Consider the following 27,296-nt stretch of genomic DNA (forward strand, 5'->3'; position numbering starts at 1 on the left):
ATCAATGGATGTGCCCCCTCCCTTCAAAAAAAAAAAAAACCCAGATCTAGCAGTAGACTGCATTCACAGAGGCTTGATGGAATGTGATGGAATGTGCCAACTGGTTTTGGTTCCCACTCCTATTCCCACATCCCGTTTGGACAGGGTAGACCATAATTAGTCCTACCTTTAAAAATTTTATTTTTATATTTTGTAGTGCAGGGTCTCATAGATGTTACACATGTGCTCTACCACTGAGCTACTTGGCTAATTATTTCCACCTTATTTTCAAGACAAGAACCTAGAAAACTAGGTGCAGGGAAGTGGTAGAGTACAAATACCGTACATGTGCAAGGCCTTGGATTTGATAGCAGCACTGAATACCACCCTCTCTCCCAACAGCAGTGGTCCCCAAACTGGAATGTCAGAAGTGTCCCCCACAACAATTTTTTTCTTGTTTGTTTTGTTTGGGTACCACACTACCTGACAATGCTCAGGGGACCATATGAATACCAGGGATCAAACCAGGATTGGCCGAGTGCAAGGAAAGCACCTTATCCACTGTACTATCTTTCTGGCCCTGTCCCACCACATTTTTTAAAAATTAACAAAAATAGTCTCCCATCCCCCAAAACTCCGGAAAAATACACATAGTGGGATAACAGAAGGTAGGTGCTGAGAAACAGATAAAGACTGGAAATGCTCACACTGGTGTTTTCTCTTCAGGTGGAGAGATAAGCTGGCATACCCGTGCCCTTCATGAGCCACATATGGGTCAGGCAGCTGCCACACGTGTAACGCCAAAGAATCTTACAGGCTACCCCTGATAATGTTCTACACTTTCCCAAAGGCTGAGGCACTAGGCAAGAAACAACAGTACGATGGGTTTTTGGCACATCTGGAATGTGAGAAGAGCTTCACCGTTTAAAAAAGGGCCATGCACGCACTGAGTCATGCACACACATGCTCCTGTTCCAAAGCCTCTGAGGAACAAGGAGGCCATGGCGCCTAGTGCTGAAAGCGGGCTCACGGTCCTGGTGACTCCAGAAACCAATGGTAAAGCCACACCACTGAATCCTGTGGAACTGAGAAGAGCAGGTATCCAAGTAGAGTGAGAATAGTATCAGGAAGCCTTGAGCACATCAGCACTGCCAGCTCCACCTAAGCCTCCTGGGGAAGCTGAGGTAGGCCAATGAAGTGCTAGCCAACTGCTCCATCCAGGAGAGTAAGTGTCATATAAGGTATGTTCTGTCGAGCTGTCTTTCCTAGGCCAGACCCTTTCCTTCCCAAGTCATAAGATGCTTGAGTGTCTGATGTGCTCCTACAACACTACAGGCAACACTATTCAGGACACTTCCTCAATCTCATATAATCCTGTGAGGAAGATACTTTTGAAATCACCTCTGAAGGGTAAATTGAGGTACACAATTCTTTTTTTTTGCTTGTTTCTTTTTTGGTCACACCCAGCGATGTTCAGGGGTTACTCCTGGCTCTGCAGTCAGGAATTACTCCTGCTGCTTAGGGACTATATGGGATGCTGGGGATTGAACCTGGGTCAGCCACTTGCAAGGCAAACACCTTACCTGCTGTACTATCGCTCTGGCCCCGAGGTACACAATTCTTAGGGAAGATGACTAACACCACGCAGGGAGTCAAGGCATTTGACTCCAGAGCTCTTCAAGTCTTTGAATACTGTGATATGACAGACACTCCTCTGCTCCTGCCCCTCTCCCCCCTCCCCTGTGAAGCAGGGAAGGAACCAATGCAAAGCTCACAGGTAGAAAGTAGGGGGCCAGACAGCGTGTTGGGTACAGATGACCTGATTTGGGTTCTTGGACTTGCTTAACTGAGCACTGCCTGGACACCTCAGTCTTTTTATTGGGGGTTGGGAGGTGGGACTTGGGGAACCTATAAGGGGTACAGGAAATTAAACCCAGGTCAGCTGCATACAAAACAAACACCTTACCTGTTGTACTATTGATTTGGCCCTGATCCATTTATTGTTTTTCTTTTTTGGGTCACATCCGGCAATGCACAGTTCATGCACTCAGCAATTACTCCTGGCGGTGCTCAGGGGACCATATCGGATGCTGGGAATCGAACCCAGGTCTGCCGTGTGCAAGGCATATGCGCTACCCACTGTGCTATTGCTCCAGCCCCTGGCCCTGATCCTTTTAACTAACAGTTACAGTTACAGGCTGAAGTCTAAAGAGGTTGGGAAGTTCAGTTTTTGATGGCAGAAAGTCACTTGCCATGTAACAAACCCAACTCGTAAGACTATCTTAGGGCCACCATGTCGAGAGAAGTCCAAGCTGGCCACATAGAGAGAATAAGAGAGCTACAACACTACAGGCATCACTATTGGGGGAGACAATAATGAGAATCAAAAGCCTAAATACAGGATCCAAGATGAGCTCATCTATTTTAGTCAGAACCGTTTGTGTCATGTCAGCAGACAACCTGTAGCTTGAAATGAATAGTCAGTTGCAGAATCACAAACAATAAAATCATTAGACTATCTGGAGAGTAATCTTTTTGAAAAAGTACATATAACCCAAAATTCCATTTCATTCACCTTCTTCTCCCTAAGTCAATCTGAACTGGGCTTTAAAAAAAATAACATTTTGACTAGAAATTTTTTTAGCTGAGTCAGCAGCAGCCTTGAGTCGGTCATCCAGAAAGAGCATTTGGGTCCTCAGAATACTTTTTCAGATCCTTAAATCTGGAACTCATAGTATTAAATGTGTCCTCAAGAAGCATAAATTTATTTACCTTAAGTCACAGATCAATTTGATTTACCAAGACTCAATGCCTCTTTTGCAAACCACAGCACCCAAAAGGAGAGAAAGAACAAAGGGGAATGCCCTGCCACAGAGGCAGGGTGGGTTGGGGGGCGGACAGGGGGTGGGAGGGATACTGGGATCAGTGGTGGTGGAGAATGGGCACTGGTGGAGGGATGGGTACTCGATCATTGTATAACTGAAACCCAAGCACGAAAATTTGTAAATCTACAACTGTACCTCAAGGTGTTTCACTAATAAAAATCTAAAAAAAAAGAAAACCAAAAAACCTTGATTTACCAAGAACACAGAGAGGTTGAGACAGAAAGGTATGAGTGCACAGGTAACATTCATAATTCACGTCCCTCAGTCCAACTCATTCCTAGCATTCATTGGATGCTTTCTCATTCATAGTGAGCAAAGAAATTGGGAAACAGAAGTCTCAGCTCTGTAGGAAGCTCCAAGGTTGCATACAATCAAATGACCCTCATAGAATCATACGAATCACATAAAATCTGCTTACACAGAAAGTCACCTAAGTACAGGCATTTTTACAGAAAGCACAGCTAAAGAGGCCCAGGAACTTAGAGATAGCTCAATGGCTAAAAGAGCCTGCCTTCCAAGAGTGAAACCATGAATTAGAGCTTCAGTGCTGCCCACATGTGCCAAGCACAGTTCCAGTCACACCAGGGCTTTAAGAGAGTGCAATCTCTGAGACACAGATGTATGTGAGCACCATAACATAAGATTTGTGAGCACATGGACCAGAAAGATAGTATAGTAGGCAGGGCACTTGCTCTGCATGCATCAGACCCAGGTTCAATTTCCAGCATTCTCTATGGTCCCCGAGCCCTGCCACGAGTGATCCATGAACACAGAGCAAGGATTAAACCCTGAGCACCAATGGGTGTGATCCCCCCACCCCCAAGAAATATGTAAGCACAGAGCTGTAAGATCCTTGTAAGCAATGTAATCAAAGTGTGTGAACTATGAGTTAAGTGAGCACTGCAGTCAATTGTACAAGCATCATAATCAAGTGTGTGCAAATGCAGTCATCATACCAACAGCAACAAAAAAAGAAGTAATGGTGAAAATGGAGAGCTAAGAGGTGAGGAACAATTAAATAGAAGAGTGGGGAAGAGTTTTTGGCAGAGGAAAACACGGCATAGAGTCAAGAACAGTCTAACATAATGCTGTAGAGTGTAGTAGATAAAAAGCCTAAGTGGAGCCCTGGCAAGGCACCATTATGAGAGCAAAGTCCTTTTTCTATAACCATCTCCAAAACAAAGAATGTGAAGGTCAGATTCACATTTTGATTCCAGACAGCTGTGTAGAACACGGGTATTCGTTAAAACCAGAAATTGTTTAGAAGGAGTTTCTAATCTGTGGGAATAAAGGCCAGATATTCGCCTGTCACATTAGCTCACCAGCTAAGCAGACTTGAATATAGTTTGTCTCTTCTAACACCAGTTTTCTAACTTGCAAAACAGGGAGGGCACATTTAGCCTCCTTATAAAACAGACAAGATATTGTTCCACATTATTTCTCAGAGGCAAGCGAGCATTTCTGGGCTCAGAATGCAACTTGGTAAAAGGTGTGACTGGGTTAACTGGTAGTGCATTCTCATTTATAGTGATGTACTATAAATCACTATATACTGGGAGAAACATGAAACACTGCATTGCTGGTAGGAATATAAAGAGACACAATAACAAAGTAAATCAGGATGACATTTTCTCAAAAAAATTAAAAATACAATTACCTATGATCCAGCAATTATACTCTGGGTTTACATTCAGTAAGGTCTCAGATATTTTTGTACCATAACAGCACTAGCTGTTGCAACAGCTGAGTGATGGAAGCAACCCTAGTGTCCATAGACAGATGAATAGACAAAATACGGTATGCCCAAAAAACAGTATATTATCCAGATTTAAAAAGGAAGGAAATTCTGACACGTTATAACATGAACTTTAATGACATTAAACTCACATAAGTCAGTTAGAAAACCACAATAATGTATGATTTCACTAATATGAGACACATGGTAATCAAATTCAGAGACAGGAAGTAGAATAGTAGTTGTAAGGAGCTGTCAGGATGGGAAGGAAAATGGGAAGTTGTTTACTTTGGTTGGTTCCAGTTTTGCAAGATCCTGAAGATCTGCTATAAACAATGTGAATATACATAATACTACAAAATCATAGACTTAAAAGATGATGATAAAAATTGTGTCTTTTATCACAACTGAAAAAAACATGAACCAAAATTAGTAATATGTGTGTTTGTGTGTGTGTTGATGGAGAGATGGGTGTCAGTCAATCACTTGACTATGGTAGCTGATTTTCACAAACAGGTTAAAAAAAAAAAAACATTATAGAACTGAATACTCCTTGGGACCAGAGAGATAGTACAGTGGATAAGTCCCAGGTTTGATCCCTGGCAGTCCCCCAAACACCTCCAGGAGTAATTCTTGAGTGCAGAGCCAGGAGAAACCCCTGAGCATCATTGGGTATGGCTCAAAAAAACAAAACAAAACAAACTAAACCAAACAAAAAGAACTAAATACTCTTGGGCTGGACAGACAGGACAGCGGGTAAGGCACTTGTCCTGCAAGTAACAGACCCAGGTTCAATCCTCAAAATCCCACCTGGTCCCCTAGGCACCACCAGGAGTAATTCCTAAATAAAGAGCCAGGAGTGAACCCTGAGCATTGCCAGGTATGACACACCCCTCCCCCTCCAAAAAAAACCACAAAAGAATTAAAATACTTTCCTTTCACATATAAAATAGCAAAATTACAGGACCAGAGAGATAGAACAAGGGTTAAGGTGCTTGCCTTGCATGCAGCTGACTCTATTCAATTTCCAACACTGAACTGTTCCCTAAGCAGAGCTGGGAGTAGTCCCCCAGCACAGCCGAGTACGGGTGACCCTCCATCTCAATTAATAAAAATAAAGTCTCAAAATTAAAAAAAAAAACAAACAAAATACAAACAAGGGTGATCTGTAAGTGAATGATGCTTAGAGGACTCACTCGGAATGGAAGATGCGTGCTGAAAGTAGACTATAGACCAACATGATGGCCACTTACTACCTGCATTGCAAACCAGAACACCCAAAAGGAGAGAGAGAGAAAAAGGGAATGTGCCTGCCACAGAGGTGGGGATGAGGGGGTGGTGTGGCGGGAGGGATACTGGGAACATTGGTGGTGGAGAATGTGCACTGGTGGAGGGGTGGGTACTCAATTATTGTATGATTGAAATGTAATCACGAAAGTTTGCAAGTCTGTAACTGTATCTCATGATGATTCATTAAAAATATATATAAAAAGAAACACACAAATGAATCTCAGACCCGAGCAACTTGCTGCAGAAATGGCTCTGGACCTTGAAATAGGCCACTTTCAACTGGGCCTCTCCAGATGGGGGCAGGGGCCCTTTCTCCACCTGCCTTCTAGGAATCCCAGCAGCCACCATCTTCTAGAACTCAGCGAAAAGCTCCAGGTATGGGTGGCAGTGGTGGCAAACCAGGCCTCATGGGAGAGGGAGGAGTGGGCCCTTCTCCTTCCCCCATGGGACTCTGAGATGATGCCCACATCTGGCCACTGTTTACGTAAGCTCTCACACAGCCATGTTCCAGAGACACACAAATGAATCTCGGACCCGAACAATTTGCTGCAGCCATCTCTCCAAACCCTAATTATTAAAATTTTAGAATTTCTAGAGCATGCGTTCACTCTTGTGGCCACGTGACATTTATAGTGTACCTACGACAAGCAATACAAAACACATTGTCTAGATTTGTCTTTTCAGCAGGTATGAGTGGTGGAGGGACTGGTCTCGAAATATCGAAGGTAACCAAAGTAGAAAAAGAAGAGAGTATTGTGCAAACTGTCTGGGGCAGGTGTGGAATGGAGGGATGAGAGTGGGGAATACTGGGGATTTTGGTGGTGAAAAACGTGTACTTGTGAAGAAATGGGTGTTTGATGAGTGTATGATCAAAGATCAAACATGAAAGCTCTGTTACTATACTTCACGGTGAATCAATAAAAAGGGGGAAAATATATATAATATATAAAAATAAATAAAATAAAACAAAAAGAGTGGGTGATCTGGATAGGATATGTTGATAGCCAAATTGTGTGAAAGTCAGTATTAAACTAATTTTGTAAAGTGTTATCCCTGAAAGAAATTAAACAATATATGGCTCCGGCCCAGGTAAAGGCCCTCCCGTTGATCGTCGATTTGCTCGAGCGGGCCCAGTAACGTCTCCATTGGAGACTTTGTTGTTACTGTGTTTGGCATATCGAATACTCTCGGTAGCTTGCCGGGCTCTCCGAGAGGGGCGGAGGAATCGAACTCGGGTCGGCCATGTTGGCTGAGTGCAAGGCAAACGCCCTACCGCTGTGCTATCACTCCAGTGGGAAACAATATATAGAGTCCAGTTTATAGGATAGAGTCCAGTTTGTAGGCTGTTTGTGAATCTACAACATCATAAGAAATAAACACATAAGGCCTATTTTTGAAAAACTACATGTAAATACTAAATGTAAAGGTCACTGTCACTGTCACTGTCCTCCCATTTGTTCGTCGATTTGCTCGAGCGGGCCCAGTAACGTCTCCAATGTGAGACTTGTTACTGTGTTTGGGATATTGAATACGTCACGGGTAGCTTGCCAGGCTTTGCCATGTGGGCGAGATACTCTCAGTAGCCTGTCGGGCTCTCCAAGAGGGGCAGAGAAATCAAACCCGACTAGGCCGGGCAGGCTGCGCGCAAGGCAAAAGCTCTACCGCTGTGCTAGCGATAGCACAGCGGGTAGGGTGTTTGCCTTGCACGCAGCCAACATGGCCGACCCTGGTTCGATTCCCAGCATCCCATATGGTCCCCAGAGCACCGCCAGGAGTGATTCCTGAGTACATGAGCCAGGAGTAACCCCTGAGCGTCGCTGGGTGTGACCAAAAAAGCAAAATAAATAAATAAATAAAAATAAAAACCCCAATGGTTGTGATAATAAAACAATCTTTTTCTTGTGCAAGTGATAATGTACATACCCCAGAACCAGTAGACTCTTAGAGAAACTTTTATCTAAGGTCACTAATATTAACCCTATCCAGATGCCTATCAGACATCCTTTCAACTACTCGAAAGTGTTCAGAATTCTCAATCTTCATACTCAAACCTGCTCTATTTACTGTTTGCCCATAGAAATTTAGGCTATACCTCAAATAGAAAAAACCAACAGGTCAAGCGTAACAACATGCCCATGACATTTTTTATTTCATCTTTGTTCCCCAATTACTGACCTCTCTTCCTAGACTGCATTAGGCAGACTTCCACTGAGTTCCTTCTCTGGCTCTTTCCTCAAAACAAAAACCCAAGGCTGGAGGAATAGTGCAGTGGATAGGGTGTTTGCCTCGCATGCGGCTGACCTGGGTTCGATCCCCAGCATCCCATATGGTCCCCCAGCACTGCCAGGAGTGATTCCCAAGTACAGAGCCAGGAGTAACTCCTGAACATTGCCAGGTGTGACTCAAAAAAAAAAAAAAGCAAAAACCCACAAAAACTCTTCTCCCATATATAACCCTAAGGATCCTCCAGGTCTCCTTTCAGTTTTTGTTCAATGTCACCCTCTAATGGAGGCTGAGTTGGAAGTAAACTTCACCCAATTTGGCTTAATCAATGTCTTAAAGTCTGATCTTGTTTCTTAGCAATTTTTTTTCTTACATATTACATACTTTCCTTTATCATATGTCTGTCTACCCCCAACCACAGAATTTAAACTCAAGAGTTCAGCAACTTTTGTCTGTTTTACTGACAGAAGCATTCCTAGGACCAAGTGCTGTGGTTTGGCACTCAGTATTTGTTGAGAGAATGGAGAAAGCCCTTGGCAGAGAACCAAAATTCAAGTATACTTTTGTCACTTGCCTCCCAATCTTCAGAAGGCAGGCTCCGTAGGTGGGTTCTTAGCTGTCATGCAGCACTGGCTGTCTCACAGAGCCATCTGCTGCTGGTATCTCTAGTTTCTAACCACAAACACTTCCCCAGTCTTCTCAGGACTACCACAACGACATCTCATAAGAGTTAGGTGGCTGAATTATTCAACCACAAACACTTCTCCAGTCTTAGCAAAGTACTACCACAATGATGCCTACCACAAGTGTTCAGTGGCTGAAAGATTCACCATACAGCATAGAAAGAAAGCTCTAGCAACTATGCTATATTTGTGTTTTATTGTTCCTGCTGCTATATTTTATTTTGCCACAACTTAAAGTAGAAGTGAAGTATATACACTTTGACAACATTTGCCAACACATAACCAATAAAGTTCTGGTAACAGGCTTTATCTATTTTCTTATTAATTTTTTTTTTTTGGAAGAATGTCCTGACCTCGTGCCAGGCTGTCTTCACCGGGGCACCTCAGAGGGGGGCGGGTTAAATTTCCCTCCACACCCCAGCAGATGAAAACCTCCAGAACCCAACTGCCGCCATGTTCAAGGCCACTCTCCACACTCTCAGACAAGCTTCACCCAAGAGGGAACCTGCAGAAAAATCCAGGTATGCGGGAACACATGACTGAGATCTCCAAGCCTGCTTGGATCAGGACTGGGCCTCCTTCCCCCAGTTCCCCAATTTTCCAGTAGCTTGGCAATCACACCCACAAACTGCCTCCCCAGTGCCATGTAATTTCATCAGCGGCCAAGATCCAGAGACTATAAACTAAAGCTCCTGGAAGACAGCAAAGCAGAATTTCAACGCAGAATTTCTTGGAGTGTGCAGCCGCATTTGCAGCTGTGTGACCTCTCATACTCTAGCCTACTTACATACACATTTGTCTGGTTTTAACATACTTGCTTGTGTTCTCTTGTATACAGGCTTAAATGGCTCCAGAATGAAATACAACAACCTTCACACACATCCCTTTTATTGTGGTGGGAAGATGCTCGGTGTGGGATTGGTGTTTGAATATTATCTGTATTGAACTACTGTGAACTACTTTATGAAAATAAAATATATAAAACTTGAAAAACAAAAGAAAAAACTTGAAAAATAATCGAACTATATCAGCTGTGCTGGGGTTTACTTCTGGATCTGTGCTGAGGGAACATTCAGAGTGGTGCTCTGGGACTGAACTGGGTTGGTACTTGCAAGGCAAGCACCCCTGCAATCACTCTCCAGCCCTATTTCTTCATATTACTTCCTCTATACCTGGATGTGGCAAAAAACAAAACAAAACCCCCAACATTTCCCTATCAAAGTCACATATAACGCCATCTCAGTATAATTAAATATGGCAATTCATCAGTCAAAAATACAGCCACTTGTCCTGTTCTTTAATAGCGTGGCATGAGTGATAATACAATGGGTATGGCATTTACCTTGCAAAGGACTGACATGAGCTCAATCCCTGGCATCCCATATGGTCCCTGAAGCACGACCAGGAGTAATTCTTGAGTGCAGAGCCAGAAGTAACCCCTGAGCATTGCTGGGTATGATCCAAAAGGCCAAAACAAAACAAACAACAATAGCTCTAGACTGGAGAGCTGGAGGGAGGCACATAGCTAATGGGAGATCTCAGAAGGTCCTAAGTGGTTGCCTCATTTGGTCTACCCTATCTAAAATTCCATCTAGGCCCATCCTCCTCAAAGTCTGAGAAATCTATGGGAACAATAACCATGTCCATCATGAAGTCATCTCTCTTATCTCATTCTTCTACATTCTACTCTGGTGACTCTACCACCACAATCCAACCTCTTGGGAGGTGTAAATGTTTCATATTTTAACGAAATAGCTTAAAGAATGGATATGTCAAAATTCATCAAATTGTACACTTAACGATGTTTTTCACTGTTATTTCTAAAAAAATATATGCATGTTTTATATATATATGTTTGTATATATACTACAAACTCTTCTGCTCTTTAATTCTCAATAGCACAACCATCACTACCATAACTCTAACTCCAAGAATCACTGGGGATCTCTTAATCTCCCAACTTCCTTCCTAACCCCCATAATGAGTCTATTCTCAATGCAGCAGTCACACAAATCTCTGAGTCTGATCCTGCTATTACTATGCCCCATCATAAGAAGCTAGGTTTTCTAGCATCCCATCAGGCTCTCTGAGTCAGTCTGCTGTATATTCTGTGGCTCATTTCCTATGCATTTCTCCAATCACAAGATATCATTGCTATTCCTCAAACCAGCCAGGCAAGTTATAGCTGTTCTTTCTTTCCGGGAAACTCCTCCCTCAGATGGCTACATTGCTCCATTAGCCCTGTAGTGAATGCTATGGCATTATCAGTCTTGTAGTGGATGCTGTGGCATTACCAGTCCTACCTCCATCTGCAGGAATGTTGGCAGCTTGAGAGCTACTAGTTCAGGTCTTCCAGGTGGAACCTGTCCTCAATAGAGGATCTGCCCTCCAACGGGCCAGAGCAGTAATAGTATAATGGATAAGGGTGCTTGCCTTGCATACAGCAGACCCACGTTCAATCCCCATCACTCCATAGGATGTTGTCCCCCCTGCAGCCCTCCTGGAGTGATCCCCAAGCACAGCTATACATACTGATCTGAGTACTTCTGGGTGTGGTCCACAAACAAAAAACCCCCGTCTTTAATCAAAATAAGTCCACTTTCCTCTGAAGAGCGTGCACTCACCTAATGACGGTCATCATGAAAGAGGCCTGGGTTCCTTACCCCTAACTCAGAACCATTCTGAAGGTCTACTCCAAGCTCCAAAGCTCCTTATAGAGTAGGCTGCAACTGCTGTTGCATCACGGCTAACTTCTCCATGTCCATTCCTGCTTCTCTCTCCCCCGTAGACAGGGAGAACACTCCAAGAGCACTCTCCAAAAGTTTTCCTACCTGCAAAATTCTCCAGCTCAGAGTTGAATTCTGTGACAGCTTTACTTTTTTACTGAAACATTCCAAAGCACTCTATTTAAAATTCTCCTGTGGGGGCTGAGCGACAGCACAGCAGCAAGGGTGCTTGTCTTACATGTGGCTGACCCTGGTTCGATTCCCGGCATCCCAGATGGTCTCCCAAGCACCATCAGGAATAACCCCTGAGCACAACTGAATGTGGCCCCAAAACAAAAAAATAAATAAAATTAATAATCTTTTACCTAAGTGTTTTTTCTTTTTGTTAGGAATGTTCTAAACCTCAGTAGTTACTCTTCCTGGTCTCACTAACAAGAATGCATCAAAAGCTGCTCCTCAGAAGTTCCTGCAGGCTTCCTGAATCACTGCTACATTTCCAGCACTTATTCACAATGGGTACTCATCAGCTCGTGAGTTTACTGAGTGCTGCTCTGTGCAGCACTTCCACTGAAGGGATGCACTGGAATCTATTCCAAGGAGATCTGTGTTGGCCCTCAAATGAGCCTAGCTATGTTGGTAAAGGTATGAGGATTGATACTTTCTTTAAAAGTAATAATCTTTGGGGTTGGAGTGGGCAGGATGCTTGCCTTGCATGCAGATGACCTGGGTTAGATCCCCTGTATCCCATATGGTCCCCACGCACTGCCAGGAGTAATTCCTGAGCACCCTTGAGTGTGGCCCCAAAAACAAAACAGAAAAGTAATAATCTTTGACCTAAATGTGTTTTTTCTTTTTTGCTGGGGCTATTCTAAACCACTAGCTGTGTTTTCCTTTTTTAAAATAGAAAACTTCGGGCTGGAGCAATAGCACAGTGGGTAGGGTGTTTGCCTTGCATGCAGCCGGCCTAGGTTCGATTCCCAGCATCCCATATGGTCCTCCGAGCACCGCCAGGAGTAATTCCTGAGACCATCAACCAGGAGTAACTCCTGTGCATGGCTGGGTGTGACCCAAAAAAAAAGCAAAAAAATAAAATAAATGGAAAACTTCTAAATGATATTTCTTAGGTAAGAACTTGGGAAGAGTGCTTCTACTACCTCTGGAATCCTACTGGATAGATTGGAGAGGTTGGATTTATCAGACGAGTCAACCAAGGTAAAGGCCCTCCCGTTGTTCATCGATTTGCTCGAGCGGGCCCAGTAACGTCTCCATTGGAGATTTTGTTGTTACTGTGTTTGGCATATCGAATATGTCACGGGGAGCTTGCCAGGCTCTGCCGTGCGGACAAGATACTCTCGGTGCGGACAAGATACTCTCGGTAGCTTGCCGGGCTCTCCGAGAGGGGCGGAGGAATCGAACTCGGGTCGGCCATGTTGGCTGCACGCAAGGCAAACGCCCTACCGCTGGAAATAAAACAAGTCTACCAGCACAAAGATTATACACACCATTGACTATCCATCAGTCACCTTCCATACACTTCTTTCACTATTCAACATCTGTTTAGTATTTACAAATGCCTACTGTTGTGTGTGGTAGGTATTGTCCTAGGCTTTAGTATCAAAATGAGCAGGGACTGGAAGGACAGCTCAAGTAGCAAGAACCTAGAATGTATACGACCCTGTTTTCAATCCCTAATACCATCAAACAAACGGTGAACAAAGACAAAGCCTCTGCACTCCCAAAACTTTCAGTGCTGAGTTATAAGAGAATCCCAATTTTACTCAGGTACCTAACCCTCCCTATTTATAATTATGGTAAGTTGTGTAACATGACTATACTGGTTCAATCAGGTCAATGGGGGAGGCTAAAATTATGACTCAGGCTCAGGTCCTACTCTTCTGATACTTCCTATATCATTCTGATACTATACCACTGGAGAATGCTATAAAGACAATGCCAAAGAAAGTTCATAAAGAATACTCCGAGAGATACTTGGATGAACGGAAAGGCTAACATCCTTTGTGGAAAACCAGGGAGTCAAGGAAGATAGTGTCCTATTTCACTTTGGTCAATGACAGGAGCCAAGACAGGTTCCCTCAGTGGCCAAGATTAGACACTGCCAAAGGTTCCTCCCAGCTGTATCAGAATGATTCTGCTTATAAAGTCAAAGTCTTCCAAACCGCTTTTTTTTCTGGTGGGGGCAGAGGTGGGGGTGGGGAGAGGAGAATGTGTCATACCTGGTGATGCTCAGGGGTTACTCCTGGCTCTGCATTCAGGAATTACTTCTGAAGGTACTGGGGGACCCATATGGGATGCCAGGGATCAAACCCAGGTCAGTTGCGTGAAGGCAAACGCCCTACCCACTGTACTATTGCTCCGCCCCTCCCTCCACCAAACAGCTTCTCGAGTGAAGGAAATGTTTATGAAAACCCCATCTCGTACCCCTCATCCCTACATTCTCCAGGAGAATAAACTCAGAAAGTAATCCAAATCTATACAAAGTTATCTTCTCTGCTATATCTTCAGTATCTACCCACTCCTCAGCTCTACCACCACTGAACTCCCTCACCATCTCTCACCAAACTCAAGGCACAGCTTCCCAATTGCTCCAGAACTTTCTGAAGAAATAGGCTGGAAGGGGACCAAGAAATAGTACAGCAGGAAGGGTGCCTGCCTTGTACATGGCCAACCTGGGTTGGATCCCCAGAATCACACGATTCTTTGAGCCCTACCAGGAGTGAGTGGAGAGTCAGGGGTAAATCCTGAGCTCAGCTGGATGTGATCCAAAAACAAAAAACAAAGAGAAATTAGTTGGCTGTTATACTCAGCCTCTTTAAAAACCTTACTTTCTTTGAAGTTGTTCATGCTCCTAATAAGACACTAAATGCTCTACATCCCAGCCACATTTCTCCTTGCTTGGTCACAACCAGTAACATACTGTGTTCTAAATGCTCTCAACCTTTCTTGTGCTATCTAGAGTGCTCGGCAACATCCTGACCTATACCCATTAGATGCCAGTAGCAAATCTGCAGCGTGAAAACCAAAATATCTCCACAGAGGCTTGTTTGAAAAGCCCTGATCTAGAACAACTGCAAAGTTCATCTTCACAACCACTGCAATCATAAAGTATCACCTGGAGAGCATTCCTAGACTATACTTAGAGATAGGTCTGCAGTGCGCCTCCAGCAACAGTGCAGGACTTTACCACCTGCTCCTGGCTTCATTATTATACTATCCTCCCTTCATCTTCTCTTCCAACTAACATTTCATCCAGTTGCCATATGGATAGGAAGTCTCCAAATCCTTTCCAGAGTGAGACAGGGAAGGAAACATACAATCCAATCACAGGTTATTGGAGGGGGCAGGGAGACCCTATGATGACACTACACAAACCATAAAGCAATGTGATTAGTAAAGTATTACTGAAAAATTGCCAAACACCTTTTTACAATATTAGCATCAAAGTGTGAGCAAGAGACAAAAGGGTGAAGAGCCCTTTTAGTCCTCTAAAAGGAATCAGATAGTACAGGATATGGAATTTGCCTTGCCTGCAGACAACCTGGGTTCAATCCCTGGCATCACATGATTTCCCAAGCCCTACCAGGACTGGTCCCCTATTAGAGACAAGGGTGGGTCCTGAGCATAGTCAAGTATAGGCCCCCAAAGTCAAAACAAACACAAAAACATACAAATTACATTTTTCTATCACCGGAAGTTCCTATCAATTTAATTTTCTGATCACTATAGGTTTATAAAAACAACTCAGAGATAAATTTATTTCAGCAGTCTAAAATAAAATTAAATGTAAAAAGAGTAGTGTGGCAGGCTAGAGAAGACAGTATTTGCCCTGCAAGAGGCCTACCCAGGTCAATCCCAGGCGCAGAATGGAGTGATCCCTGAGCACAGAGCTAGGAGTAAGTCCTGGGCACCACCGGGTGTGGGCCCAAAACAAAACAAAATGGTATTGGGGCTAGAAAGATAGTACCACGGTGCTGTGGCCAACCTAGGATCAAATTCAGGAGTAAGCTCTGAGCAGAGTAGAGTGTGACCCCAAACCTCTCCCCACACCCCTGATAATACTGTATCTAAGGACAGAGTAAAACACATATGCAGTGGCTGACAATAACTTCTATGTAAGTGATGAACTCTTTTTAAATTCCCAGAAATGGAGTCAAAATAGTCTGCTTCCCTGTTCAAGGCTCATTTCACTATGAAGACAACTTCAATACTTATTAACTTACTGATCATCTTAGAGCAGGGATTCTCAATCAAGTGCAGTTTTGGCCATCAGGAGATACTGGTAATGTCTGAGGATATTTCTGGTTGCCACAATTAAAAGCATGTGGGGGGGTGCTACTGCATTCTAGTAGGCAGAGGCCAGGAATACCACATTCTTACAACGTAAGTAATGATCCCAACAATTCTGAACCCCAATATGTCAGCAAGGCCAAGGTAGAAAAATACTACTTTATTTTAGGTTTTGGGCCACACCCAGCAGTGCAGGGAGGTGTGGGAAGGAAGGCTATTTCAGATTCAGTGCTTGGGTACTCAGGGGACCATGTTGTACCAGGGATTAAAGCTTATCTCAAAATTAGAAATCACATTCCAAAATACAGGAAACTTGAAGGAGAGACTATACATACAAACTGATTAAGAAAAGCATTTGAAAAAGAAAATTTAGGCCAGGAATGTGGCTTAGTGGTAGAGTAGAGGCCTCACCTGTATGAGGTTCTGGGTTCAATGTCTTAGATGACAAAATAAGAAAAATTCTTCGGCTCTCTACTTACAAAGCAAACTAAATCAATGTCCCTCTTTCTCACCATGGTACCCTTCCAACTGTTTCCTTCCTGTACCTCCAACCCAACCTGCCATTTGCAATGTTTCACCTGTAGCCCCTTAAAAATGTCCTGGTAGCCTAAAGGCGGCCACATGGTCCATGACTGAAAATTGCTGTACTAGATCATGATAGTATTTTCTATTCCTGATGCACCGTTAATTTAAAATTGCTGAACATACTCAGTTTTGCAGGGAAAGATATGCCTACTACTTAGGGCATTGTTCCTACCCATCCAAACAGGAGGAACAGAACTGTAAAACTTGTGTTTTTTTGTATATTACAGCTATCTTGCCTGTTTTAGACAACGTTAACTATATACCCATTACGTGAAAGGCAGTGCTAGGTGAAACAGGGAACATAAAGAGAAGTGAGTCAAGTGCACATGGGATATACACGAAAAGAACAGAGCAGGGGCCAGAGAGTACAGTGGTTAAGGTGCTCGCCTTGCACACTGCTGACATGAGTCAGACACTAAATGATCCCCTGAGCCTCTCCAGGAGTGATTCCTAAATGAACGAACGGCCAGAAGTAAGCTCTGCGCGCTGCCATGTGGGGCCTGAAACCCAAAAGTAAAAGGACAGGGCAAATCCAGTGAAGTAACTAAAAAGTACTGGTCACGGTCACGGTCCTCCCGTTGTTCATCGATTTGCTTGAGGGGGCCCAGTAACGTCTCCATCGTGAGACTTGTTGTTACCGTGTTTGGCATATTGAATACGTCACGGGTAGCTTGCCAGGCTTTGCCGTGCAGGCGAGATACTCTCGGTAGCTTGCCAGGCTCTCCGAGAGGGGCGAGGAATCGAACCCGGCTCGCCCAGCCCGCTGCGTGCAAGGCAAACACCCTACCGCTGTGCTAAAAGACTACCGCACCTGAACCCTAAAAAATGTGAAAGATGTCACCTAAAAAGATGAAAAAGGGGGCTGGAGAGATGGTACAGCAGGTAGGCTGCCTTGCACGCAGCCAAGTCAAGTTCAATCCCCAGTATTCCATATGATCCCGTGAGCCCTGCCAGGAGTAATTTCTGAGTGCTGAGCCAGGAGTAAGGTAAAGGTAAAGGTAAAGGCCCTCCCGTTGATCGTCGATTTGCTCGAGCGGGCCCAGTAACGTCTCCATTGGAGACTTTGTTGTTACTGTGTCTGGCATATCGAATACTCTCGGTAGCTTGCCGGGCTCTCCGAGAGGGGCGGAGGAATCGAACTCGGGTCGGCCATGCTGGCCGCTTGTAAGGCGAACGCCCTACCGCTGTGCTATCACTCCAGCCCAGGAGTAATCCTTGAGCATCTCCAGGTGTGGCCCCAAAAATATTTCTTAATTTTAAAAAAAAGATGAAAGGAGAGAACACTTTTGACTGGAAGAGCATAACAGATGCACACTTCAGTTGAGTTTCAGTTCAAGTTCAAAACCCGGATCAAGTTCTAAACTAAAACGCTGCATGTATTTAAAAAAAAAAAAAAGCACCTAAGCATCGCATCCATTTGCTCTAACAAAAACTGTAGCTCCCTCTAGTCGCATCGCAAAGTCGAAATGAGGAACAGGATCAGGGTGACCTTTTGCCTATCAGCATTCAGAGAAAGGCCAGGATCGGGGCTATCGGCTCGCCGTGCCCGAGTGTCGTCCGCAGGCTGATGGGGGTTCGCTCCCTCACCTCCTGGGGGAGCACAGACCAACTCCTGCAGGAGCTGTGCCAGCAACGTCGTACTACGACAAGACTGCTGGGTCCCCTGCTCAGCCAGGACAGAAAGAATCCATTTCTCTGGCGTGTGCTTGGGGCCACTGCCACCGAGCGGAGAAAGCCCTTCTCCGAGGAGACACTTGTGCCCTGTCAGTCTCCACCCCCATCACCCTGACGCCCCAGCTCTGGGCAAAGGCGAGTCCTCTGGCAGGGGCAGCCACCAGACTCGCGGGCCGTATTTCTCCAAGTAGGGGCCCTGTCACCGGATCCAGGCCGTGACAGGGGCAGGGGCGGTTCGAGCCACGTCGACCGCAGGTGTCCACCGCCCGGAGATCGGAAGGGGCATCGACCAGTCCGACACATCTGCTGGCCTTCCGCCGGCGCGGAAGAGCGGCCGGAGGCGGCTGACGCTCGGGGCGGCTCCTCGCGCGGGCCCCCGGCCCCTCGCGGACCCCGGGGGGGTGCCGGGGCGGCGGCGGGCTCCCACGCGCCCCGGTGGAGCACGTGCCCGGCTCGCCGGCTCCCGGCGTGGGGGCCAAAGTTCGCTCGCACCGGCTCCGCGCGTCGGGCAGTGGGCGTCAGGGCCCGCGCACGGCTCCCACCCGACTCCGGACCCCGGGCCCGACCCCCGGCGCGGCGGCCCGCGACCCCGCGCGCACTCACCATTGTGGTTGACCCAGGTCGGCTTCAGGAGCTTCATTGTTCGGCCGCCGCCGCCGTCGCCGCCGCCGCCGCCGGGCTGAGGCGAGAGCCGGGTCCCTCAGCGCGCCCGGGCCATGGAGCCACCGCTGCAGCTTCCTCCCGCGCCGCCCGCCCTCGGCTGCCGCCCACCCCGCGCCCTCAGCGCCGCCTCGCCATCGCCGGCCCGCGCCCCCCGCCGCCGCCGCCGCCACAGTCGCCCCCCGCGCTCGGCCGCCGCCGCCGCCGCCACAGCCGCATCCCCTGCGCCGCTCCTCCTCCGGCGGCTCCCGGGCAACGCCGGAAGTCACGGCGCGCACCTGCCAAATCGCCCCGGCGGGAAACTGCTCCCTTCGCGGACTGGGCCGCCCGCGCTCCTCCGCGGAGGCAGGGCCCGCACTGGGCCGCCCTGCCCGGGAGCCCGGCGCCCCGCGCCGACGCGGGCTAGAGCCGGCCGCGGTCGCCGCGAGCCAGAGGCGACCGGGGATGGCAGGCGGGGCCCGCTGAAGGTGGCGCGCCCGGCCTTTCGCGAGCGCTCCCCCGTCCGCTCCGAGTCCCACTCATTAGCTTCCGTCACTCATCGACTGGTGTTCATTGGGCATCGCGCGCGCGAGCGCCGGGCCACGTGCCCACTTCGGGACGCAGCCGGCAGCAGCCGCCTCCCCGGGCTCTCGAGGGAAAGCGAGGAAGCGGCTCGGCCACGGGAAGGGTCGCCCGGGAAGCCGAGGCTACAAGGACATTGGGAAGCCAGGGTCCACGTGCACGGACGTGCGCCCTTCTGTCCGTGACACGGAGGGGCAGAGGACACTCCTCAAGTTACACTGCGAGGGCTGAGCCTACAAAGGGATGCACGGCGGTGCGGACCAATACGGAGACTGATTCCGGGTGGGCTCGCAGGCGCGCGGAGGCGGAAGGGCGGCTCGGAGCGGCGCGAGGTGTGAGGCGCCCAGGGCGTGTCCGCGGCCCGCTGGGACGCCGGGGGCGGGGCCAGGCGGGCCTGCCCTCCGCGGCCGGAACCCGCGAGCCCGGGACGGCGTGACCGGCGGGCCTCTGCGCGCGGAACCGTGGGCCCGACCTCCGGAGGCCGCGCGCCCGGAAGCAGCTGGTCGTCTGCCAGAGGGGCCATGGCCGCCGCCGTGCTGGGAGCTTCCGCTCGCGCCCTGCGCCCGCGGAGCTGGTGAGTGCGGACGCCGAGTGGGTCGCAGGTGCCCGGTGCGCGCGCCGGCCCCATCTAGCCCCGCGCTCCGGCCGCCCGTCTGCCGACGGAGCTCAGAGACCGAGCCTGACCCGGTGAGGAAAGTACGAGGACCCTGACGAGGAGGGAGCCCAGGTGTTCTCTGAGGCGATGCTGGTTTTGAACCGTCTCCCATGTTGACCTTGCTGTCACCCGCGGGCGTTGCAGCCTCAGGCTTTGAGGGCATCTAGAATTGCTTCCCCCTCCCCCATTTCCAGTTTAGTGCATCCCCTCTTTGGACTTCTTGTCTCTTTCAGGCTCATGGGAACTTGGCAAACGCAGGCTAGAGACGCCCATCAGCGAGCCTCACTGTTGTCTTTCTGGGACCTCATTCCCATGAGGTAAACTCAACCACGGAAGGCGGCGAGTGGAAATTGCACGTGTACACTAATAGATGAAAGCAAGACCGCGCAGCATTTGGTTTGCGAAATTAACGACCCCTTTCAAGGGTTCTCACTCTAATTCCGGCAGATGTTTCCTCGTCTTCTTAACATTTTCCATATGTTAAATAGCGCTGTCTGCGATGGGAGGGGGGGGCTGGAATTAAATGTGAAATTCACTTGATCACTTGATACCCCATTACTCATCGATTTAAGGGAGCGGGTGCCAGTAGCATCTCCATTCATCCATATTGCGTGCTAGCGTAGCCCAGTGGCATCTGCTCGTTCTAGGAACATGCAGAGCCTCAAACCGATCATTCAGGGTCTTGACGAATGTGAAATTCACTTAAATAAAATTTAATTATCTGTGAAGGAATTCTTGTGTGTTTACAAGGGATCAACATGAACTTTTGCCTTCACTACAGTGCTTTTCATTTCTGAGTACCTGGAGAGGTAAAGGGCTGGGTTGAGGTTTGGTTTTACCACTACTTGAGACTGTTTTTGCTTGGGGGCCACACCTGTCCCTTCGTCCTCCTTTTGGTCTCAATACTTTCTAGGGACTTGATTCACAGGTCAGTATTGTTTCTTGAAGATTTTGTTTTTCTTGTTCTAGATTTTTGTTATGGGAGATGTGCTCCTACATAGCAGTCCTTTGTCAGTACTCTAGGATCAGGAATTTGTTGGGTCCTAAAAAGGGCTGGGAATATGGTTGCAGGAGCCCCAGTAGTGGAAGATTAAAGAGTACAAATGAGCTTCTAATTCTTCACTTTGTTATTTTCACTTTTCACCAGGATCCCAAAGCATTTATGAACTCTAGTATGCCAAAAACAGTAAAAACAAGTCTCACAATTTGTTGTGAGACATTACTGGTGTCCGCTTGAGCAAATCGATGAATAACAGGAGGACAGTGCTACAGTGCAGTACTAAAGTGTTTTTCCACCTTGTTTGTTTTTGGTTTGGGGACTACACCTGGTGGTACTCAGACCTAACGCCTGGCCCTCTGCTCAGGGGACCATATGTGGTGCCTACCATCTAACCCAGGTCAGCAACATACAGAGCTAACGCCTTACCCACTGTACTCCCACCCTTTTCTTATGTGATATGCTCAAGTGGTTCTTATAAAGATCATGGGTGAAGGCCCTCACTCTGACGTCATGAAGTCAAGACCAAGCACACCTTCTTTCTTAATGAAGAATTTAGTACAAGTTTGGGGTGCTTCACCTTACTGTCATGTCTCCTCATGGTTGTAAGATAAAGAGGAAAATGTTTAATATTTACTTTCTCCATTAGGGCAGAACCACTGAAAAAGAAGAAGAAGGTAGATCCTAAAAAAGATCAAGCAGCAAAGGACCGTTTGAAGAAAAGAATCCGACGTCTGGAAAAGGCTAGCCAGGAACTGATTCCTATTGAAGACTTTATTACTCCTGTGAGGTTCTTGGATAAAGAGAGGTAAGAGTACTGTCCTTGAGGTACTCAGGATGAAGAGTTTCATCATGCCTGAGCTCTCTTCTTGTGTGTTGTGGTAGTTGGGGAATAATTGGGCTCAGGATGTCAGTGGTAAAACTCAGACCTTGCAAGCATGAGATCTGGGTTCAAGCCCTGGCACCAGGGAACAGAAAAATATACCCATTTTTCATAAGCCAGGCCAGATACTTGAGTTCAGATCAGCATTGTTCAGTATTTATTTTGGTACAGAACAGTCTTTCCTGATGGTAGAATACCCTTAGTCTCTTGGGGACTGGAGTGATAGTATAGCAGCTAGGGCACTTGTGTTGCAATGAAGCTGGCCCAGGTTTGATCCCCCACATCCCATATGTTCCACTGAGCATGGACGGAACTGATTCCTGAGCGCAGCAGAGCCTGGAGTAACCTCTGAGCATCACTGGGCTTTGGTCCAAAAAGAAAAGAAAACAAAACAAAATCCTTCATCTCTTGCTTTGTGATACAAAAGTAGGCATCTGTATTTTCAGGGCTGGTAGGGTTGATTCCTTGAACTTGCATACTATTTTAATTTTTTTTTTTGATTTCTTTTGTGGGTTGAAGGAAAATAGTTTTATTTAAAGAAATTTACTTAGAGAAATGTGAAGGGAAAGAAAGGGAGGTATGTTCAAGAGAGAGCAAAGGTTTTTCCTCAGTAGGAAAAGTGAGAGCACATTTCTTAGGTCACGATGCAGGCCAAGCTTCAAGGGTAGAGAATGAGCCCTGTGTACTATTTTATTTTTATTTTTTATTTGTGGGGAGCAAAGGTGGGGGGGGACTTTCGGCCATACTCAGTGGAGCTCAAGTTTTACAGTTTCTTTTTCTCTCTCTTTTTTTTTGGGCGGGGGGGGGGGGAGAGGGGGGTCACACGCAGCTATGCTCAGGGGTTACTCCTGGCTCTGCACTCAGGAATCACTCCTGGCTCTGCTCAGTGGATCATACGGGATGCCAGGGATTGAACCGGGGTTGTCTGCATGCAAGGCAAACTCCCTACCCTCTGTACTATCACTCCGACCCTAGGTTTTACAGTCTTACTGACTCTGCACTCAGGGATCATATGGAATGCCAGGGGTCTAACCCGGTTCAGCTGTGTGTAAGGCAAATGCTCTACTAGCTCTACCCTTCAGACCCCAGTTTGCTCTTCTAAAGTAACTCTGGAACTGGGGACGTGCAGGGTTTTTTTGTTTTGTTTTGTTTTTTTGTACTTTGGGGTCTGCACATTTTGGTTGTGAATGTGCCGACTACCTGGCATTTTGGTGGTCATTTTCATTTCACCTTTTCCCAAAGTCATAAAGTCATCTCTCACCTGAAGATCTCTACCTGGAGCAGATATGCTACTAGTATTCTCAGAACATTACCATTTTTCAGTTTGTTTGTTTGTGCCATGCTCAACAATGCTCAGGAGTTACTCCTGGTTCTCTCAGGAATCACTCCTGGCAGTACCGGGGAGGCGGGGCGGACAGCATATGGATCCCAGGGATTGAACCCTGGTTGATTACATGCAAGGCATATACTCTACCTGCCATGCTATCTTTCTGATCCACCTTTTTTTTTTAAGCTTGGAGTATAGATGGCACTGGTTCCCAGGATGTTACAACTGCCATCACATTCAGCATTCCTTTTGGGGGATGTGAGGGTTGGGATGCAGGGAGGTGAGGTACACCTGGCAGTGCTCAGGAGTTACTCTTGGCTCTGAACCCAGAAATTACTCCTGGTGGGCTCAGGGAACTATGTGGGATGCCGGGTATTGAACCTAGGTCAACTTCATGTAAGACAAATGCCCTACCTACTATACTATCGCCCCAGCCCGACAACATTACATTTCTAATTTTAATTTGGTGAGGGAGAGGTTTAGGATTACTACTGGCGATGCTCAGGGGATTGTATGTATTGCCAGGATTGAACTCAGGTTTGCCATATGCTTGGAAAGTAAATTAACCCCTATATTACCTCTCTAGCCCCAGCATTCTTTAATTTGTTCTAAATTTCCATTTTCTCCCTTTTTGGAGGGGGGACTCCCAGAGAGCACACAGGAGGCCCAGGGGCCATTCCTTGCATCAGTAAACTGGACCAAATGATTCAATAGTGATATGGCACTGCTTGGGCCACAGTGGTGTTGAGAGCCACCAAGGCCACTCTAGCAATGCTAAAGCATCACTAGGGCCACACATGGGGGCTTCCAGAGCACTATCTGGTGAGTCTCAGGGTGTATGATGGCTGGAAATAAAATTAAGGGCCTTGCACAAACACAGCATGCACCCCTGTCCTGTCTCGCCCACCCTGATGACCTTCCGCTTCTGTCCTAAATCCCATTTGTCTCTGAATTGGAGTAATGTGGTTCATGCTCAGTCACCCAGACTTCTTGGTCAGTGAATTCCCCAGTTCCCAGCTTCACACCTTCGGATTTGTGTTCTAGACAGCGGCCTCCAGTGGAGCTCTCCTTTGAGGAGGAAGAGAGAAGAGCTTTGCTTCTGAAGAAATGGTCCCTGTACAAGCAGCAAGAGCATAAGATGGAGAGAGATGCCATCAGGTCCATGCTCGAGGCTCAGCAGGAAGCTCTACGTGAACTGCAACTTGCAGCTCCAGAGCTTTATGAGGAGGCCATCAAGAGGGACCCTGGTCTTTTCCCTTTTGAGAGGGAAGGGCCAGATTACACGCCACCAGTGACCAACTATCAGCCCCCTGAAGGCAGGTACCATGACATCACCAAGGTGTACACACAGGTGGAGTTCAAGAGATAGAACTGCAGCCTGCTGTCTGCAGAACCCACTGCCCTGGACAGCCAGAATGACAGGCACTCAAGCTTGTGTCACACTTTGGTATTCTGTAAATAAATTGTGTTTCATCAGGTGCGTCTGTGTGTTATGTGACCATCAGCTTAATTCACCCGAGGATAAATGGGTGAAAAAGGCTGTTCCTCTTTGCCATCTGATGGGAAAAGAATGACCAAGGATATCAGCTTCTGCCCCCAGTAAGAAGATTTCAGTGTGTGGGTCACACTGACTTCAGCTGGAAAACAGAGTGACTCCAGAGAAGCAAAGGTGAAGAATGTGCCATGCTGGCTGCACAAGTGTGCAGAGGAGGGTCTGGGCCTTCCCAGGGGGAAGTGTCGTGATACCATGGGCAGGCTTCATTTGGATTTTCAGTGGGAGAGTAGAGCAAGGCCGAGACGCACTGTTTTGGGTTACTTTGTCCTCCAGGGGGTTATGACAGTAGACTGGGGGAAAGGGCTCTGGCTCTGTTATAAGGCAAGTGCTCTGGTCTAGATTGGTGAGTGTACTAATGTGCTGAGGCTGTTTAAAGAAAGAAAGAGCACATGACTTTCATAACAGAAATGTGTTTTTCACAGTTCTGGAGGCTAGAACTCCAAGGTCTTTAGAGCCAATTTCTCTAGAGTTCTCTGGTTTGCAGAGACACATTTCTGTGTCCTTGGTCATTCATTCTTTTGTGCCTGTGTCCTAATTTCTTTTTTTAGGTTTTTTTAAGATTTTTTTTTTAATTGAATCACCGTGATACACAGTTACAGAGCTGTTCGTGACTGGGTTTCGGTAATACAGTGTTCTAACACCCATCCCTCCACCAGTGTACATTTCCCGGCACCAGTGTCCCCAGTACCCTTCCCCAAGCTTGCCTCCGTGGCAGGCACTTTTCTTCTTTCTACTTTTGTACATGTCCTAATTTTTTTTTCTTTTTTTTGGGCGCGGGAGGTCACATCCAGTGATGCACTGAGGTTACTCCTGGCGGTGCTCAGGGGACCATATGGGATACTGGGACTCGAAACCTGGTCACCCGCCTGCAAGGCAAATGCTCTACCCACTGTGCTATCGCTCTAGCCCCTGCCCTAATTTTTTAAAATAAGGACACCAGTCTTAACAGAGTGGAGGCTACGTTAATGACCTCATTTTCCTTAATTTTTTGTTTTATTTGGAGCCACACCTGACAATGCTCAGGTTACTCCTGGTGGTACTCAGAGAACCATATGGAATGCTGGGGATCAAACCTGGGTTGGCTGTGTGAAAGCCAAATGCCCTACTCACAGTACTATCTCTTGCCTCATTTTCCTTAATTTTCTCTTAATGTAAAGACCCTCTCCAAATACTGTGATGTTCTGTGGTACAAGTGGCTAGAGCTTCAAGGTAGGTTTAGACAGACACTTAAGCCTGAGAAGGTCCAATGTATTAGTTAAAGCATTTCTCCTGATTACTTGCATTACTATGTCAGAAAGTCTGTGTTCATAAACCTCTCACATGAGTAAAAATTAAGATTGTTTAGAGAGATAGTGCAGTAGGTAAGGAACTGCCTTGTAAGTAACTAACCAGAGTGTGATCCCAGTATACACTCAGGCACAGCCAGGAGTGATGCTCTGAGCACAGAGCCAGGAGTAAGTTCTGGGCATAGCTGGATGTGACCCAAAGTACACACACACACACACACACACACACACACACACACACACAGTTTTCCTACTGTATGGTTGTTTAAAAAAAAAAATACTAGGGCCAGGCATACCCTCACGTACCTCTAACCACACCTACACCTCCCATCCCCAACCTCTGACACCACGAAGTCTGTCTCTATTACACTTTCACTGATGTTACACAAATGGAACCATACCATTGTATTTAAAAAAAAATTATTAGTGAATCACCATGAGGTACAGTTACAGGCTTACAAACTTTTGTGCTTGCATTTCAGTCATATAAGGATCGAGTACCCATCCCTCCACCAGTGCCCATTTCCCACCACCACAGATCCCAGTATCCCTCCCACCCCCTACCCCCCCCCCCCCAATCCCACCCTGCCTCTGTGGCAGGGCATTCCCCTTTGTTCTCTCTCTCCTTTTGGGTGTTGTGGTTTGCAAAAGAGGCACTGAGTAGCAATCATGTTTGGTCTATAGTCTACTTTCAGCATGCTTCTCCCATCCTGGGAGAATCCTCCCAACACCCTTTATTTGGTGCTCCCTTCTAACCAGTTTTCTGTTCTCGGGCACTCTTTTTTTTTTTTTTTTTTTTTTTTTTGCTTGTTGGGTCATACCCGGCAATGCACAGGGGTTACTCCTGGCTCTTCACTCAGGAATTACTCCTGGCGGTGCTCAGGGGACCACATGGGATGCTGGGAATCCAACCCGGGTCGGCCCGTGTGCAAGGCAAACGCCCTACCCGCTGGAGCACTCGGGTTTTGATTCTCCTTCACTGCTGGTGGGAAAACCATTGTATTTTTTACAATAAAAAAAAGTTCAGCCTGGGGCTGGAGCAATAGCACAGCGGGTAGGGCATTCGCCTTGCACGCGGTCAACCCGGGTTTGATTCCCAGCATCCCATATGGTCCCCTGAGCAACACCAGGGGTAATTCCTGAGCACAGAGCCAGGAGGAACCCCTGTGCATTGCCGGGTGTGACCCAAAAAGCAAAAAAAAAAAAAAAAAAAAAAAAACAGCCTAATTTCCTTGAGTTTCATCAAAGTTGTTGCATGCAGGGTTTTTTTTTTTTTTTTCGTTTTTG

General features: G+C 46.9%; 2 protein-coding genes across 3 annotated transcripts in view; one reads left to right on the forward strand and one right to left on the reverse strand.

Moving 5' to 3' along the window:
* Nucleotides 1-18,863, reverse strand: part of LOC130029577 (protein HIRA) — a 95,698-nt gene extending 76,835 nt beyond the window's left edge. For both annotated transcript variants that reach the window (XM_056120560.1, XM_056120561.1), the window contains exon 1: nucleotides 18,689-18,863. In XM_056120560.1, coding sequence (XP_055976535.1) covers nucleotides 18,689-18,725 — 37 coding nt within the window. In that variant the 5' untranslated portion in view covers nucleotides 18,726-18,863. The remainder of the gene's footprint in view (nucleotides 1-18,688) is intronic.
* An 819-nt stretch (nucleotides 18,864-19,682) lies between these two features.
* Nucleotides 19,683-24,644, forward strand: MRPL40 (mitochondrial ribosomal protein L40). The gene is made up of 4 exons (XM_056120666.1): nucleotides 19,683-19,880; nucleotides 20,195-20,278; nucleotides 21,608-21,766; nucleotides 24,213-24,644. The coding sequence occupies exons 1-4, from the start codon at nucleotides 19,828-19,830 to the stop codon at nucleotides 24,535-24,537; spliced, it is 621 nt and encodes a 206-aa protein (XP_055976641.1). The 5' UTR covers nucleotides 19,683-19,827; the 3' UTR covers nucleotides 24,538-24,644.
* Nucleotides 24,645-27,296: the final 2,652 nt, after the last annotated feature.

Source organism: Sorex fumeus, unplaced genomic scaffold (genome assembly GCF_029834395.1).
Source record: "Sorex fumeus unplaced genomic scaffold, SorFum_2.1 ptg000043l, whole genome shotgun sequence".
NCBI lineage: Eukaryota > Metazoa > Chordata > Mammalia > Eulipotyphla > Soricidae > Sorex > Sorex fumeus.